The sequence below is a fragment of the Penicillium bovifimosum genome, assembly GCF_028826915.1.
Source record: "Penicillium bovifimosum strain IBT 22155 chromosome Unknown utg000008l_segment0_segment0, whole genome shotgun sequence".
Taxonomy (NCBI): domain Eukaryota; kingdom Fungi; phylum Ascomycota; class Eurotiomycetes; order Eurotiales; family Aspergillaceae; genus Penicillium; species Penicillium bovifimosum.
The window spans coordinates 262,548-275,926 of record NW_026622717.1 but is presented as its reverse complement, the minus strand read 5'-3'; the positions used below and the strand labels follow the sequence as shown (position 1 = coordinate 275,926).

Below are 13,379 nucleotides of genomic sequence, written 5' to 3'. Positions count from 1 at the left end.
ATAGGTAGGTGGAACAAATACTTATACGTTTACCAACAGGGCAAGGTTGAAGAAAATATAATCATCATAGGTACTGCTCGTAAAAATGCTCAAAGGGATATCATCTCTACTCCTGACCAAGCGCAAATGCTCAAACCTATGATGCAGACAAATCAAGACAGCCAAGGATTCCCATCCCGCCAAAAGATACTCCGATTGGGGTCGACCTCGAAGCCCAGGGCCAAAACACGACCGTAAAGCCCACCCTCCGGATTATTCTCCGTCGACAGAGCATGCTCCTCCGGGTAATCGACCCACGTCTGGAACTTGCGGAGTTTCTCCTTCAATTCCTTAGAATGTTCCGTCTGGAAGGAGTAGAGGCGATTGAGCGGTGAAATGGACACGTCCAGCGTAGGATAGTCGTAAAGCAGAATCTGCCAGAACACTCTGTCGTCCAGGATCTTCTCTTCAACTGGATGAAAGAGCTCCGGGTGATCGGGTAGTCGCCGTGCATGGATGCGGCCGAGTCGGCTCATGTAGCGGCTGTGGGCGCTTGTTTTGCCGTGGAACTCGACTGTGCCGGTTCTCATATGTGTGATATCGTAGACGCCTTTCTCGGGCAGAAAGTCTTTCCACTCTTCCTGGAGTTTGGGTCGTTCTTGGAGCTCCCAGGCTTTGGTTGATGTGTCCCGCCATTCTCTTCTTCGGATCACTGCAAATGCTATGCGTTGCATCAGGTAGATCTGTTGGAAGACTTCAAGCCGCAGGATGTCGTATCTGTGAATGGCTTCGGCGAGCAGGGAACACTGTAATAGTGACATATCTGGTGGCTGACAGCCTCTTCGCTGTCGTGCGGCTGACCTCCGCGGTGACCTTCCATATGCTTCCGGTTTCATGCTATCTAGAGCTGGTTGCAAATAGTGCATGACCAGGTCTCTTGCCTCTTTCCTTCTCGCCCTTGTTTCGCTTAAAATGTCATAGGCCTTGCGCATGTCTGCTTTGCATTCTTCCAGGTTGCCATCCCTAATATGAGCCTGAGTTGTAAAGCGATACATTTGGAGAGTCACAGGAACGTTGTGCGGTTCCGTCGTCATCTCCTCAAACATCTCGTGGACCATTTCTCGGGGCACTCCGCCCATTCGCCCGTCGTTTGCTTGTCGGCGCGTGTGTTCTTTGGACAGGGCGTACGTCCTCTCAAACAGCTCATACCAAACCTTGTTCGATATCTTGATTCCGTATGCAAAGGCTATAAAGTCCACAGTTCGCATGGCCGCATGGATGTCGCTGTTATTTCCAAAGGCATGAGCCACCGCGAAGAGAAGACGCTCAGTCGGATAGAGAGGTGACCCACGTTCATAGGGCGTGACTGGTGGCAACCGCGAGTTATTGCTCTCTTCCATGAGGGCATCAACATCGACATTCCACACGGTCTTGAGGATATTCTGAGCGACTTGTTGGTCGCCCACCCGGGCCGCTGCAAGAAAAATGTTGATATATGTCTGCTCGTCCCCAACGAGGCCCTCCTCGCTCATCTCACCGAAGATCTTCAAGGTAATTCGCTTGATACTGTTCCCCGCTGTTCCATAGCCACGCCATCCAGGGCTCTGGCTTTCCATACGTCGCTTCTTGTAAGTGTGAGGAAGAATGCGAAGATTGTAGCCTTCTTTCCCGACGTAGCAGTGATCCCAGACTTTTGCTGCCATGTAATGGTTGTAACATGTAGTGTCCGGGAGGACCTCGTTGGCGTGCATCGCATGCCATAACGCATCCGCCATTGGACCATTTCCCATCGAACGTGCGCAGTCTAGGAGGTGGGTGTATTCGACTCGTTGGGGTATAGATCCACCCGCAACTCTATATTGAATGATCGTGAGGAGATTTTGGGCGAAGTCATCGAATATCGCTTCTAGAGGCTTGAGTCCTTGCATTAAAACACCCCAATGGTGTAGTGTATGATGAAGACGTCGGTATGGCTCCACGAAGTGTGCTGGGGAGAGAAGAAGAAAAGATCTGATAAATGCCGCCCGCGTCATTGACCCCACCAGCCCCATGGACCGTGGGTCTGTCATGGCATCCATCACTTGGTTCGGTTGTCCACCTTCAATCATCCAGAAGAAATTGTCTCGATACTGCGCCTCCTCTGTAGCTGACTGCCAGTTTGGTAGGGACGACATGAGCATGGCCTGTTCCTCTTCTGAGGCTGCAGGACGTGTGACCGCCAGATTGCTGTCTCGTCGTTGACTTATACTAAATCGTCGATGGGAATTGTGTGTTTCGGTCTGATCGTTTGGACTTGACCATGTTGTCGTTCTTGTGGACGTGTAGTAGGGGGATAGTCTGGGACGACCGACTCGGTTTACAAATGTATGTCTCTTGTTGAAACCATCTCCAGCTGGTCGGGAAGAGCTTCCCCAGTGAGAAGCGAACTTCTCGCTGAAGAGATATCTTCTCATGGATGAACAATGCGACACAACAGCTTCGTGTCTGACAAAACAAAAACAGAACAACAATGAGATTCGAATCATCAGGGGCGTAAATGAGGGGAAGGTGCGCTACGACCCCGGCCTGGGGGGGTGTGACCGGGGTATTGTGCATGTTGTGCCTCAGCCTAGGCGTGAGATCCCTGCACGACCACTAGGCGAGGTTCTCGGCATTTGTTTTGACTTGGAGAGTATTTTCTATTCTCTCTTTGACCTTTCTATGTAAATTGAATATTTTGTTGAAGTATAAGAATCTCGTGCTCCACCCCCCCCCCCCCCTCTATTTACCTGTCACTTTTAGATCCCGCGTGGGTACAAAGGGAAAACCCGGGGTAAAATGCTGACTCATCCGGTTTCTTGGCAAAGGACGCGCTAGTCCTCATTAGGCATCAACCAAAGCTCGTTGATTCTGCGTTGTGTGGACCTGCTCTTTACCCCAATCCACTCCCCCTTCTTTAAAATGGCCGACAATGAAGATACAGGCGGTCCCTCCGTCTCGGAGCCCTTGGACCTTGTCCGTCTTTCCCTCGATGAGATGGTGTTTGTGAAGCTGCGCGGTGACCGTGAACTCAAGGGCCGTCTTCACGTGAGCTACCCCCCATCGAACAATGCTGAGGATACCTACTGACCTATGATATGCGTCTACAGGCCTACGACAGTCATTGTAACCTCGTTCTCGGCGACGTGGAGGAGACAATATATGTGGTGGAAGAGGACGACAACGAAGAGGAGACTGTGCGGGTAGGAGACCCTTGGATTTGGCAATTTACGCGGACGACGGGCTAATCTGGATATCTGGATACAGACAATCAAGAAACAAGAAGAAATGCTGTTCGTTCGAGGTGAGTTGGAAGACGCGACTATTGAACTTCCAGACCTGTTGCTAATCCACGTCTAGGAGACTCCGTCGTCTTGATCTCCCCCCAGGCATGAGGGGCTGTTATGCCCGGAAATAGAGGAACTGGCGTCCGGCGACTGCGAGAGTATGGAGGGAACTTGGAAGGACACGAGATACCACAAAATGCAGTCAACATAGATAACGATACCATGGCAATTGGTTTATGACCATACTCATCCCTTTGGATAGTAGGATTCGGCTGCGGGCACCCCATTTGTAGAGGCTGACTGATAGTCACATCCAAGTGATTTGGCATTCTCTTAGCCTAATAGAGGTGTATATGATTCTGAAATGAGGCTGATACGTGGTTCAAGGCTGTGTCATCCAAGCCTCTGCCGCCCTCTTGCCTCCTATGACTCAATCAGTGACTCCAACTTATCGATAAAGCTCCGACACCCCTAGAATGTCGAGCTGAACAACAACCTATGAATATTCTCTTACTTACATCTTTTACTCATCTTTTGTTCACTAGAACAAAAGAAAACTATGATCACTCGAATACACTTTACTTGACGCCAACACTAACGGCGATCCGATCCCTCGACCAATAACGTCACTACCCCAAGAAGGCGACTCAGCGATCAGTCCACTTAAGTTGCTTTATCAACTCACCACCATGCCTGCACCTGGGAAACTGAGCCTCGAGGAGCGGAGAAAAGGTGAAGTTGTATGTTTTCTCAACTCCGATCATAGTCCCTTATCTGACATAGTTCCCCACTTAGGCTCTGAGTGAGTTCGCCGAGTATGCCGAACAGCAGCAGGCCCACCGCTCCGGCCAAGTTGCGCCCAGCGATAGCGGATATTCCACCGCGAGTGTATCGCACGATATCGAAGACCATGCAGAGCTCGATATTCTGGACCAGCTCGGGCTGTCCGATGCCCCTCGGACAGCCAAACTAAAGGAGCTCCTGCTGGGCACAGGCGATGCTCTCGAAGATAACCTGCAGGTGCTTGCAGGGATATTGCAAACGCGCATCGATGAAGGCCAGGGGGAAACCATATTTGATCTCGGGCTAGAGGATGGCGGCGATACCATGGGCTTCGACCTCGAGCAGTGGAACACGGCGCTACGGCGCTTGCGCGAGGCGGCCGAGACTATCCCCGCCCATTGCAGGGTCCTGCTGACCTACAATGTGGGGGGTCCTGAAGAGTCCGCAGTCAACAGTGCCCGGATCCAGGGTGCTTGGGGTAAAGTCCTGGTGCGCCATCACGTTGATAACGTGGAGGAGATGGCGGAGCTCCGGATTGCCGTCGTAGGGAATGTTGATGCTGGAAAGAGCACTATGCTCGGTGTACTCGTGAAAGGCAACCTGGACGATGGACGTGGTCGTGCGAGAGTCAACCTCTTTCGCCACAAGCACGAGATTGAAAGTGGGCGTACCAGCTCCGTCGGGCTGGAGATCATGGGCTTTGACAGCCGAGGTGAAATCGTGGGCAATTCGCAAGGCCGTAAGCTGTCATGGGAGGAGATCGGTAAGCGCTCTGCTAAGGTGATCTCCTTCTCTGACCTGGCGGGCCACGAGCGGTACCTGCGCACCACTGTCTTCGGTATGCTGAGCAGCAGTCCTAACTACTGCTTGCTGATGGTCGCCGCCAATAACGGCCTCATCGGAATGAGCAAGGAGCATCTTGGAATTGCCTTGGCCCTCAATGTACCTGTCATGGTCATTGTCACCAAGATCGACATATGCCCGGCCCATATTCTCCAGGAGACCTTGTCTCAACTGACAAAGATTCTCAAGTCTCCTGGGGCTCGCAAAATCCCAATATTCGTCAAGGATATGGAGGAAACTATCAACACTGCCACGCAGTTTGTCAGCCAGCGGATATGCCCTATCTTCCAAGTTTCCAACGTTACCGGTCAGAATCTCGACCTAGTGCGGACGTTCCTGAACGTTCTGCCTCACCGTGGTCAGTACGATGCCGAAGGATCGTTTGAATTTATCATCAACGATATCTTCTCCGTCCCTCATGTGGGGACCGTTGTCTCCGGTGTAGTCAAGTCCGGTGTCATTCATGCGGGAGACACGGTCGTCGTTGGACCTGACTCGCTTGGCCAGTTCACGACCACAGCCATCAGATCTATTGAGCGGAAACGCATTCAGGTGAATGCCTGTTTTGCGGGTCAATCCGGATCTTTCGCACTAAAGCGTGTCCGCCGCAAGGAAGTACGCAAAGGCATGGTGGTGTTGAAGAAGATGGAGGAACCCCCGAAGGTGTATCGTGAATTTGTCGCGGAAGGTATGTCGTGCAGACCCGCCTGCTGTCATTGTCGCATACTAATGATCCCAGTTCTGATTCTCTCGCATCCAACTACTATCAAGCCGAAATACCAGGCCATGCTACATGTTGGGGCGGTCAGTCAGACTTGTTCAGTCATTGACATAGACCGTCCTTTCATAAGAACTGGTGATCGAGCCTTGGTTGCATTCAGATTCGTCCAACGCCCTGAATTCCTTACACCTGGAGACCGTGTGATCTTCCGTGAGGGCAAAACGAAAGGACTTGGGATTGTGAAAAGTCTCGGCTATGACAGTTCAAATCCATTGAATCCAAAAGCCGACGAGGGATCAACCACCCCCAAACCCTCAATATCTCACGGCTAACCTTTTGCGTTGATTTTTGGCGTTTCTTCCCCTTCTCTTCGTTACGGATATGACTTTCCTCCCATGTCAAGCGCCAAGCGTTTGATATTCTGATTATCTTGCTTTCACTTTCAGCTTCAATCTATTTACATAGCACAGACCAATAGAACTACAAGATCATCTCATTTGACCCCTGTCCATCAGCTTGTCTATATCGATGTTATCACCAGCTGCAGTATGAGGTCACATGATGCCCTCAATGACGTCATGCTATGACATAGCCATCGACGATCATCGCTTTTCCAGCTGCTTCAATCTATCGCTGAGCTGTAATTCGCAGCCGAAATCAGTGGAATCGATCTAACACAGGGTCCAGGGGATCCAGCGCATATTGCCCCAAAGGCCACTGACGTATTCCAAGCCCATCCTCAGCCTTGTGGTTTATTAAAGCTTGACCTGCCCAGGAATTCCAAGACTTCTTAACTACTCTTAATCCTATACACTTACAACACTTTATACCCCAATTTGCCAAGTTTACTGTCTATATTCATTCCAAGGTTGCATACATCTCACTTGTCTTGACAACCTACATATCTTCTACATCAACCTCCCAACACTCGCCACATACATCTACATACATCTACTCAATTGATATTCAAGACCTCCACCATGGAAACCGTCAGTCAATACGTCAAGTCCGCCTCAAACGTCATCTGGGGCGAGAACACCCCAGAAGGCCAGAGACTCGCCGCCCAGCAAAGCGAAGAACCCATCTCAGGCGTGCAAGGCACCGGAAACGCCACAGACCCCTATGACGGCGGCAACCGAGAAGGCAAGTTACTTTTCCATCCCCAATTCCGACCAATCCAGAACTGGATCTAGAGACTAACAGAACACAGAACAACCCGGCACAATCCCCACAGAAGGCGGCAACACAGCCCCGCAAGAACCAATCCTCTCCAACAAACACACACCCCAAGGCGGCACCTCCACAACCCACGCCGACCCATCGACAGCCAAGTCCACAGATAATGTGGACGTCCCCTTCTCAACACCGGCTGGTGCTGGAACAAGCCTCAGCACCAGTACCGGTGACCACGTCCACGGCAGTAGTACCAGTACTGCAAAGCCAACTAGTGCTGCTAAGCCGGTATCCGGGGGCGGCTCAGCCGTGCCCACTGGTAGTGTAGAAGATGACGTTGGCGCCAAGGAGCAGCGCGGTACGGATACTGTGCAGTCTGGTAAGGATGAGGCGCAGAGCAGTGCCGGTGCCTCGAAGTCTGAGGGTGAGGGAAAGAAGGACGAGGGCGAGGCTCGTCATTTCGCGAACCCGCAGGGTGCGAGCGAGGAGGCGCTTAAGGGGCCGCAGGGTCCGGCGCCGAAGGTTGCTGAGGACTTTGAGAAGGAGTCTAAGCGGAAATCTGTTGGTATTGGTGCTAATGGTATGTTTTAGTCATTTCTGTTTTGGTGTGTGGGTGTATGCTGATGTTTTGATAGATGCTTCGACTGATGCCAAGGATCATGCTCATGGTAAGACTGGGCAGTCTGAGCAGAAGCATGGGGCTATGTCGAAGGTTAAGGATAGTGTGAAGAAGCATCTTCATAAATCTTCATAAATGGACTTGGTAGACTCCGGAACAATTTACCTGAGAGCGGTGCTTGTGTGATATTTCGGATGTTTTGTTGGATTGTTGAGATTGAATGTCTATGTCTACACAGTATATTGAGATCCTTTTTCATTCGGCTGTATTAATATCTACTTCTTTCATTCTCATCGCTTGTAGACTTGAGTGAAACTGTAATGATTCAAGGTCCGGAATAATCCAATCCTCATGCTTATATAGACCGAAATAGCCGGTATCTAGATCCAAATCCCAAATCTCAAGTGATGTAATTCCATATTTACAAACCAGAGCAGGCGCAAAGTACAGACTACTCGAACAACATCTTCAACTCCGCAAGTCTCTCCTTCCCCTTATCATCATCACCATCATCGCCACCAATCTTCAATCCCAACGAGCCGGCAATATTCATTTTCCTTTCTTGCACGCGCAGCATGCGGCCCTCAATAGAATCCTTAACCACGAAACGCGTCACATGAACATCACGAGTCTGACCCATTCGATGGACACGGTCGATAGCCTGCGCTTCGATAGCGAAGCTCCACCACGGATCCATGACGAAGACATTGCTAGCCGCCGTCAAGTTGAGGCCGACACCGCCAGCGCGAAGAGAAATGAGTAGAACTGTCGGAGCCGGTGTCGAGGATGCGGTCTTCGGTGCAGGTCGGCTACTGGCCGGGGTACTCGATGGTGTATCGTCTTCCGCATCGAGGTCATCGTCAAAGCTCTGCTCTTTAGCGAATTCAGCTAGGACAGCCGCGCGAGCCTTGTGGGGCATTGAGCCATCCAGACGAAGATGGGAGATGCCGACACGAGAAAGCTGTGGACCGATGAGGTCTAGGAAAGAAGTGAATTGGGAGAAGACGACGGATTTGGTGTTGGGGGGAAGACGGGTGAGGTGGTTGATGAGGGCTTGGATCTTGGCTGAAGTGTGGGCGGAAGGGGAGAGAGGGTGGATGCGACGGAGGGAGATGCGTGGTGCGGGCTGGGAGCTGCTTGGTGGTGTGCTGCTGACGATGTCGTCGTTGAATGAGACTGAGGTGGAGGGTGAATGGCGGATTACCTCGAAGACATTCTTTTCGTCCACTGGAGCTCGACAGTTGAAGCAGCGGGCTTGGACGCCTTTGTTCTTTTGGTGTTGCAGGAAGTCTTCGAGACATTTCTTGCATGCGCTGTGCCAGCAGGCGGTTACGGCGGGATCGACCATTGGCTCTTCGCAGCAGATTGGGCATTCGCCGCTGGATTCGGTTTGGATCTGGCGGAGAGCGTGGGATGTGAACTTTACCATCGTTCCCGGGGTATCTTGGGACTGGGCGTTCTCGTTCTCGGCGTTGAATCGCTTGATCAATTCTTGCAGATCCATGTCGTCTTTGAATTCGTCGGTTGCGCCGGCTGCCATTGCTGCAGTCTCCTCGTCTGCGACGATGGCTTTGTTGCGAGTCAACACAGGGTGGCAGCAGGTCTGACGAAGACGCAGAATTTGCGCAAAGATCGTACTGTAAGACTTCAATAGTGTGCCAGCCTCGACGTTGTCGTTGTAGGTCCGTTTCGCTCGCGTGAAGATGAGGTCGTAAATCTCTCGTTCTTGTTGCGGTAGCTCGACCTCCTCAATCTTGACTATCTTCTTGGGCAACGGAACCAGTGGTTCGCCCTCTGGGGTTTTCATCGACTTTGTCCGCCGAAGGACAAGGGGTTCCAGGACACTTTGCACGACATTCAGGGCGCGCACGTATTCTTTCGATTCAAAGGGTACAGTGATGAACGTCTTCCAGAAAGAGAAATTGCTCCACGGCTCAACCCTCAGGAAGCGCACTAGGCTGAAGAGGTCCTCGAGACGATTGACGATTGGCGTACCGGTCAGTGCCCATCGATGCCTTGCTTTCAACTCACAGCACGACTTGGCGGATTTGGAACGGCGGTTCTTGATCACATGGGCTTCGTCAAGGATCACCCGGAAGAATTCCACAGAGAATAGACCTCTATTCATGCTGGGCACTGCAGACTGGGAGGCGAGCTGGCGGAATTCCGACAACACCACGCCATAACTGGTGACAATCACCTGTGGAGCTCCGTCATAATTGGATATACTGCATAAATCCCGCAGATTGAAGGCCTTGTCGGCTCCGTAGTAGACGAGTACCCTCATTGTTCCTGCTTTGAGTGCCTCGCTTTCCCATTGAGAGATCAGGGATGTAGGTGCAACGACAAGGGTGGTGTATGGCGCAGGAATTACACCGGTAGAGCTTGGAGTCATCGCAAGTTCATTGCCTGAGTTGAGACCGTTCATCAGCTGCGGATCTGGCTCAACCCTGTGTGAATGAACCAGACTAAGCATCTCGATGGTTTTACCAAGACCCATTTCATCAGCCAGGATTCCACCTTGGCAGTGCTGCTCCTGAAGAGGGAATTCAAGACTGAGGTCTCCGGAATAAGGGTTCACATAGAAGTGGTCAAGGTCTTGAACTTTTGGTAGCTCATGGTCGTCAACGTCCTTTAGGGGCCAAGTGTATTCCTCCCATAAGGGATGCATTGACTTTTCACGCGTTTCTTTGGAATCTTTTTCTTTTGACAGCATCCAGTGAAGGGCTTGTTGTTGGTACTTGCGTAGACTGAGCGTAAACGTAGGAGGAGGGTCTGCAGCTGGCATGTTGAAGTCAAATGACTGTGCCTTTCGATACAGAGTGTCGAGTTGGTCCTCTTGCAGTTCTTCGGTTTCGTCTTCGCTAGATTTATCTTTCTCCTTTTTCGTGTCGTATTGCTCTGCAATTTCAGCAGCACGTAGAATGCCATCCTTTTTGTGCCTTTCGGTAGTCGGGTTGGTCGAGGTAGGATGAAGGCCAATCTCGTTGAACAACTTTACAAGAGCAACTTGTCGGAGTCGCAGATTCTTTTCCTCGTTGCTCTCACTCTCTTCGAAAAGTCCGGTAGATCTGTTGTCGTCGGGGTTCATAGCGGCGAACGCCGCACTCCGAAACGCTTCTTTGAGCATATAGACGTGGAGTTGCAGGTAAATGGTATCGTTGACTCGCACCCTATCGGGTACAAACACGCAGACTCCTTCAAAGCGGCAGATCTTCTGATCAATCAGCGTAGAAACCCATTCAGCGGTCTCGTGCGGTAGCCGGCCAATTTCCTGGCCTGCCTTGTTGGTAAATCGGGTCAAGACATCGGATTTGTGATTGACAAATGTTCTGCCTCCTCTGCCACGTTTCGTCATTGGCTGGGAGCGTGCGCGTTCGATGAAAACAGTGTCACCATGCTTGAGCAAAGCCGGACCACTTCGAGTTGCCCATCCTTCCACGCCGAATCCGCCCACGTACCGTGCTGCGGGCTGATACTGTAAATGCAAAACCAAACCATCTGCATCCGCCCTTCCGAAACCAGGTGTTACTGGAACATCTCTCGGCTGGGGGATAGCAACGGGGCCATTTGACTGCACAGGCTTCTTCCATGATCCATCAAAGTATATGTTCACAGCCCGCTCAATGTTGTTCGTAGCGGCGGATCGAATTGTTTTGATTGCATCGACAGGCAATTTCTCGCCCACGATGCTGGTGAAAAGGTCGACATCAAAGCCATCGGCCGCTGCGACTGGTGCGGTGTTGGCAACTCCTTGAGGGCCTCCATTCTGGGGAGGGACAGCGGCGTCGGGAATGGGTACATCGTCGTTCTTGGTTCCAAATCGTCGTGAATACTGCCTCGGTTTTGGCGAGGGAGGGGAGTAATCGGGAACGCGATCAAGGTTGGCAACTCCTTGAGGGCCTGCTCCATTCTGGGATGGGATAGCATCGTCGGGAATGGGTACATCGTCGTTCTTGGTTCCACATCGTTTTGTATAGTGCCTCCGTTTCGGCCAGGCAGGGAAGTACTCGGGAACGGTATCAAGCGAACCGTTCTCTATAGTAGCGTCATGCTCCGTTCGAGGCTCGCGGTCTCCATTGCCATGTTGTAAGAGTAGGCGACGAAACAGGTCCGGTCCATCTCGAGTTTCGGTCGGTAAAGGTGGTGCTGGCGGGTCGGAGAAGAAGCGCTGCCTCTTTGCTGGCCGTTGATCCCCATCTTCGCTCATATTTGCTGTAACATCTGATGAAGATGAAAAGTTGAGTTCGGGAGACTAAGGAGACGCGCCCACGCGGAGAAACGCGAACGCGAAGTCAGGCGGATCGTCACTCAGGAAAACGCGTACATCAGCTACAACGTAGATCTTTGTGGATTTCAGGAAATATTAGTGTATTTGGTATTTTATCTACTTTGATTTCCATACATCCAGAGTCCTTTTTATACTGTTTCTTAATGGATGGTTGTATGCGCTGACAAAGCTCGTCTCTCGGCCAATGTCTTCTCCCCGATTACATCGTTGAATCTTTGCAGACTCGCAATCGCAACCAACTTTCAACCCCCTCAATGTCTTTCCTCGGGACATCTCGGACTTGCCAGGCAAGCAGGGCTTGCCCATATTATATCCGAAGCTTCCAATCACAGAAACGTCACTTCAGCCGGACACCATCTGTTGCCGCACCTCTCACCGCGGAGGAAGTCCAAGGCGCTCACAACTACTGCATTGGTCTACTATCGTATGTCAAGCCGAGTGACCCTAAGCCGTTTGAGCATATAGAAGCTCCGAAGCCAGATCTATGCTCGAGTACTAACGGACAATCCTTCCGAACAGAAAATATGACCGCCCCTCCTATACACTGAGCACCTTCATCCCACGCCATGCCCAATCCTTCTATATCGCGCTACGCGCACTAAACGTCTCCCTCTCCATGATCCCGGACACAACCTCCTCCCCCACAATCGGGCTAATGCGACTCCAATTCTGGCGCGACGCCGTAACCAAGATTATCGCCGGCACCCCACCAAAAGAACCCGTCGCCATCCTGCTTGCATCCGCCATTTCCGAGTTACACGAGCGTACAGAGGGCCAGGCACGGATAAGCAAAGGCTGGCTGATGCGTCTCATCAACTCGCGAGAGCAAACTTTGACAAATGACCCGTATCCTAATATCGCCGCGCTCGAGTCGTACGCTGAGAACACATACTCGACGCTCATGTACCTGACTCTGTCTGCCTTGCCTATGGCCTCGGTGACTGCCGACCATGTTGCGTCGCATATTGGTAAGGCGGTGGGTATCGCCGCTGTGCTGCGTGGACTGCCGTTTGTTGCTTTCCCCGCGCCGCCGGCTCAGGCACCGCCTGGTGGAGCTGCGGGCTCTGCCGTTGGTGGTGGTGCGAAGCAGGGTGCTGTTATGTTGCCACTGGATGTTATGGCTCAGGCGGGCGTTAAGGAAGAGGATGTGCTCCGGAATGGAGCTCAGGCGGAGGGCCTGAGAGATGCAGTCTTTACTGTTGCGACAAGGGCAAGTGATCATTTGATTACGGCGCAGCAGATGTTGAGTAATCTGAGGGCTGGGGAGGATGTTGGTCATGATTTTGAGCACGAGGGTGAGGAGGGTCATGAATATGATGTTTCCCCTGGTCGAAGCGGCGAGTCTCCTCTCGAGGAGGTGAATAGGGCATTTGGCGTCTTCATGCCGGCGGTTGGCGCACGCTTGTGGTTGGATCGCTTGCAGAAGCAGGACTTTGATATCTTCAGCCCAGCCTTGCTCCGGTCAGATTGGAGACTTCCGTGGAAGGCCTATTCGGCTTATCGTCGGAAGTCTCTTGATTGAGGGTGAGCCGTGTACAATATGTATTTATAGTCAAAACAATTTAGACGGAGGGCCTACATGGTCATTCCAAGATTGGAATCAAGCTGTTAACTGATGCAAAATAATGTCCAAGTAGTATACATGTAGCTATTGATCTAAGACCC

At 51.6% G+C, this 13,379-nt stretch overlaps 6 protein-coding genes across 6 annotated transcripts; 4 read left to right on the top strand and 2 right to left on the bottom strand.

Annotated features, from left to right (window-relative positions):
* Nucleotides 1-152: 152 nt before the first annotated feature.
* On the bottom strand, nucleotides 153-2,153 carry N7515_009765 (uncharacterized protein; the record flags this gene model as incomplete). The annotated part of the gene is made up of 1 exon (XM_056670508.1): nucleotides 153-2,153. One exon carries the CDS (start codon nucleotides 2,151-2,153, stop codon nucleotides 153-155), a length of 2,001 nt encoding a protein of 666 aa, XP_056516881.1.
* A 766-nt stretch (nucleotides 2,154-2,919) lies between these two features.
* N7515_009764 (U4/U6-U5 snRNP complex subunit LSM3) lies at nucleotides 2,920-3,392 on the top strand (the record flags this gene model as incomplete). Its single annotated transcript, XM_056670507.1, has 4 exons — nucleotides 2,920-3,045; nucleotides 3,108-3,200; nucleotides 3,265-3,301; nucleotides 3,358-3,392. 4 exons carry the CDS (start codon nucleotides 2,920-2,922, stop codon nucleotides 3,390-3,392), a joined length of 291 nt encoding a protein of 96 aa, XP_056516880.1.
* Nucleotides 3,393-3,973: 581 nt separating this feature from the next.
* Nucleotides 3,974-5,963, top strand: N7515_009763 (putative GTP binding protein (GTPBP1); the record flags this gene model as incomplete). The annotated part of the gene is made up of 3 exons (XM_056670506.1): nucleotides 3,974-4,024; nucleotides 4,080-5,598; nucleotides 5,650-5,963. The coding sequence occupies 3 exons, from the start codon at nucleotides 3,974-3,976 to the stop codon at nucleotides 5,961-5,963; spliced, it is 1,884 nt and encodes a 627-aa protein (XP_056516879.1).
* A 648-nt stretch (nucleotides 5,964-6,611) lies between these two features.
* On the top strand, nucleotides 6,612-7,558 carry N7515_009762 (uncharacterized protein; the record flags this gene model as incomplete). The annotated part of the gene is made up of 3 exons (XM_056670505.1): nucleotides 6,612-6,722; nucleotides 6,835-7,384; nucleotides 7,440-7,558. The coding sequence occupies 3 exons, from the start codon at nucleotides 6,612-6,614 to the stop codon at nucleotides 7,556-7,558; spliced, it is 780 nt and encodes a 259-aa protein (XP_056516878.1).
* Nucleotides 7,559-7,874: 316 nt separating this feature from the next.
* N7515_009761 (uncharacterized protein) lies at nucleotides 7,875-11,633 on the bottom strand (the record flags this gene model as incomplete). Its single annotated transcript, XM_056670504.1, has 1 exon — nucleotides 7,875-11,633. One exon carries the CDS (start codon nucleotides 11,631-11,633, stop codon nucleotides 7,875-7,877), a length of 3,759 nt encoding a protein of 1,252 aa, XP_056516877.1.
* A 335-nt stretch (nucleotides 11,634-11,968) lies between these two features.
* Nucleotides 11,969-13,236, top strand: N7515_009760 (uncharacterized protein; the record flags this gene model as incomplete). Its single annotated transcript, XM_056670503.1, has 2 exons — nucleotides 11,969-12,138; nucleotides 12,234-13,236. The coding sequence occupies 2 exons, from the start codon at nucleotides 11,969-11,971 to the stop codon at nucleotides 13,234-13,236; spliced, it is 1,173 nt and encodes a 390-aa protein (XP_056516876.1).
* Between the last annotated feature and the right edge of the window lie 143 nt (nucleotides 13,237-13,379).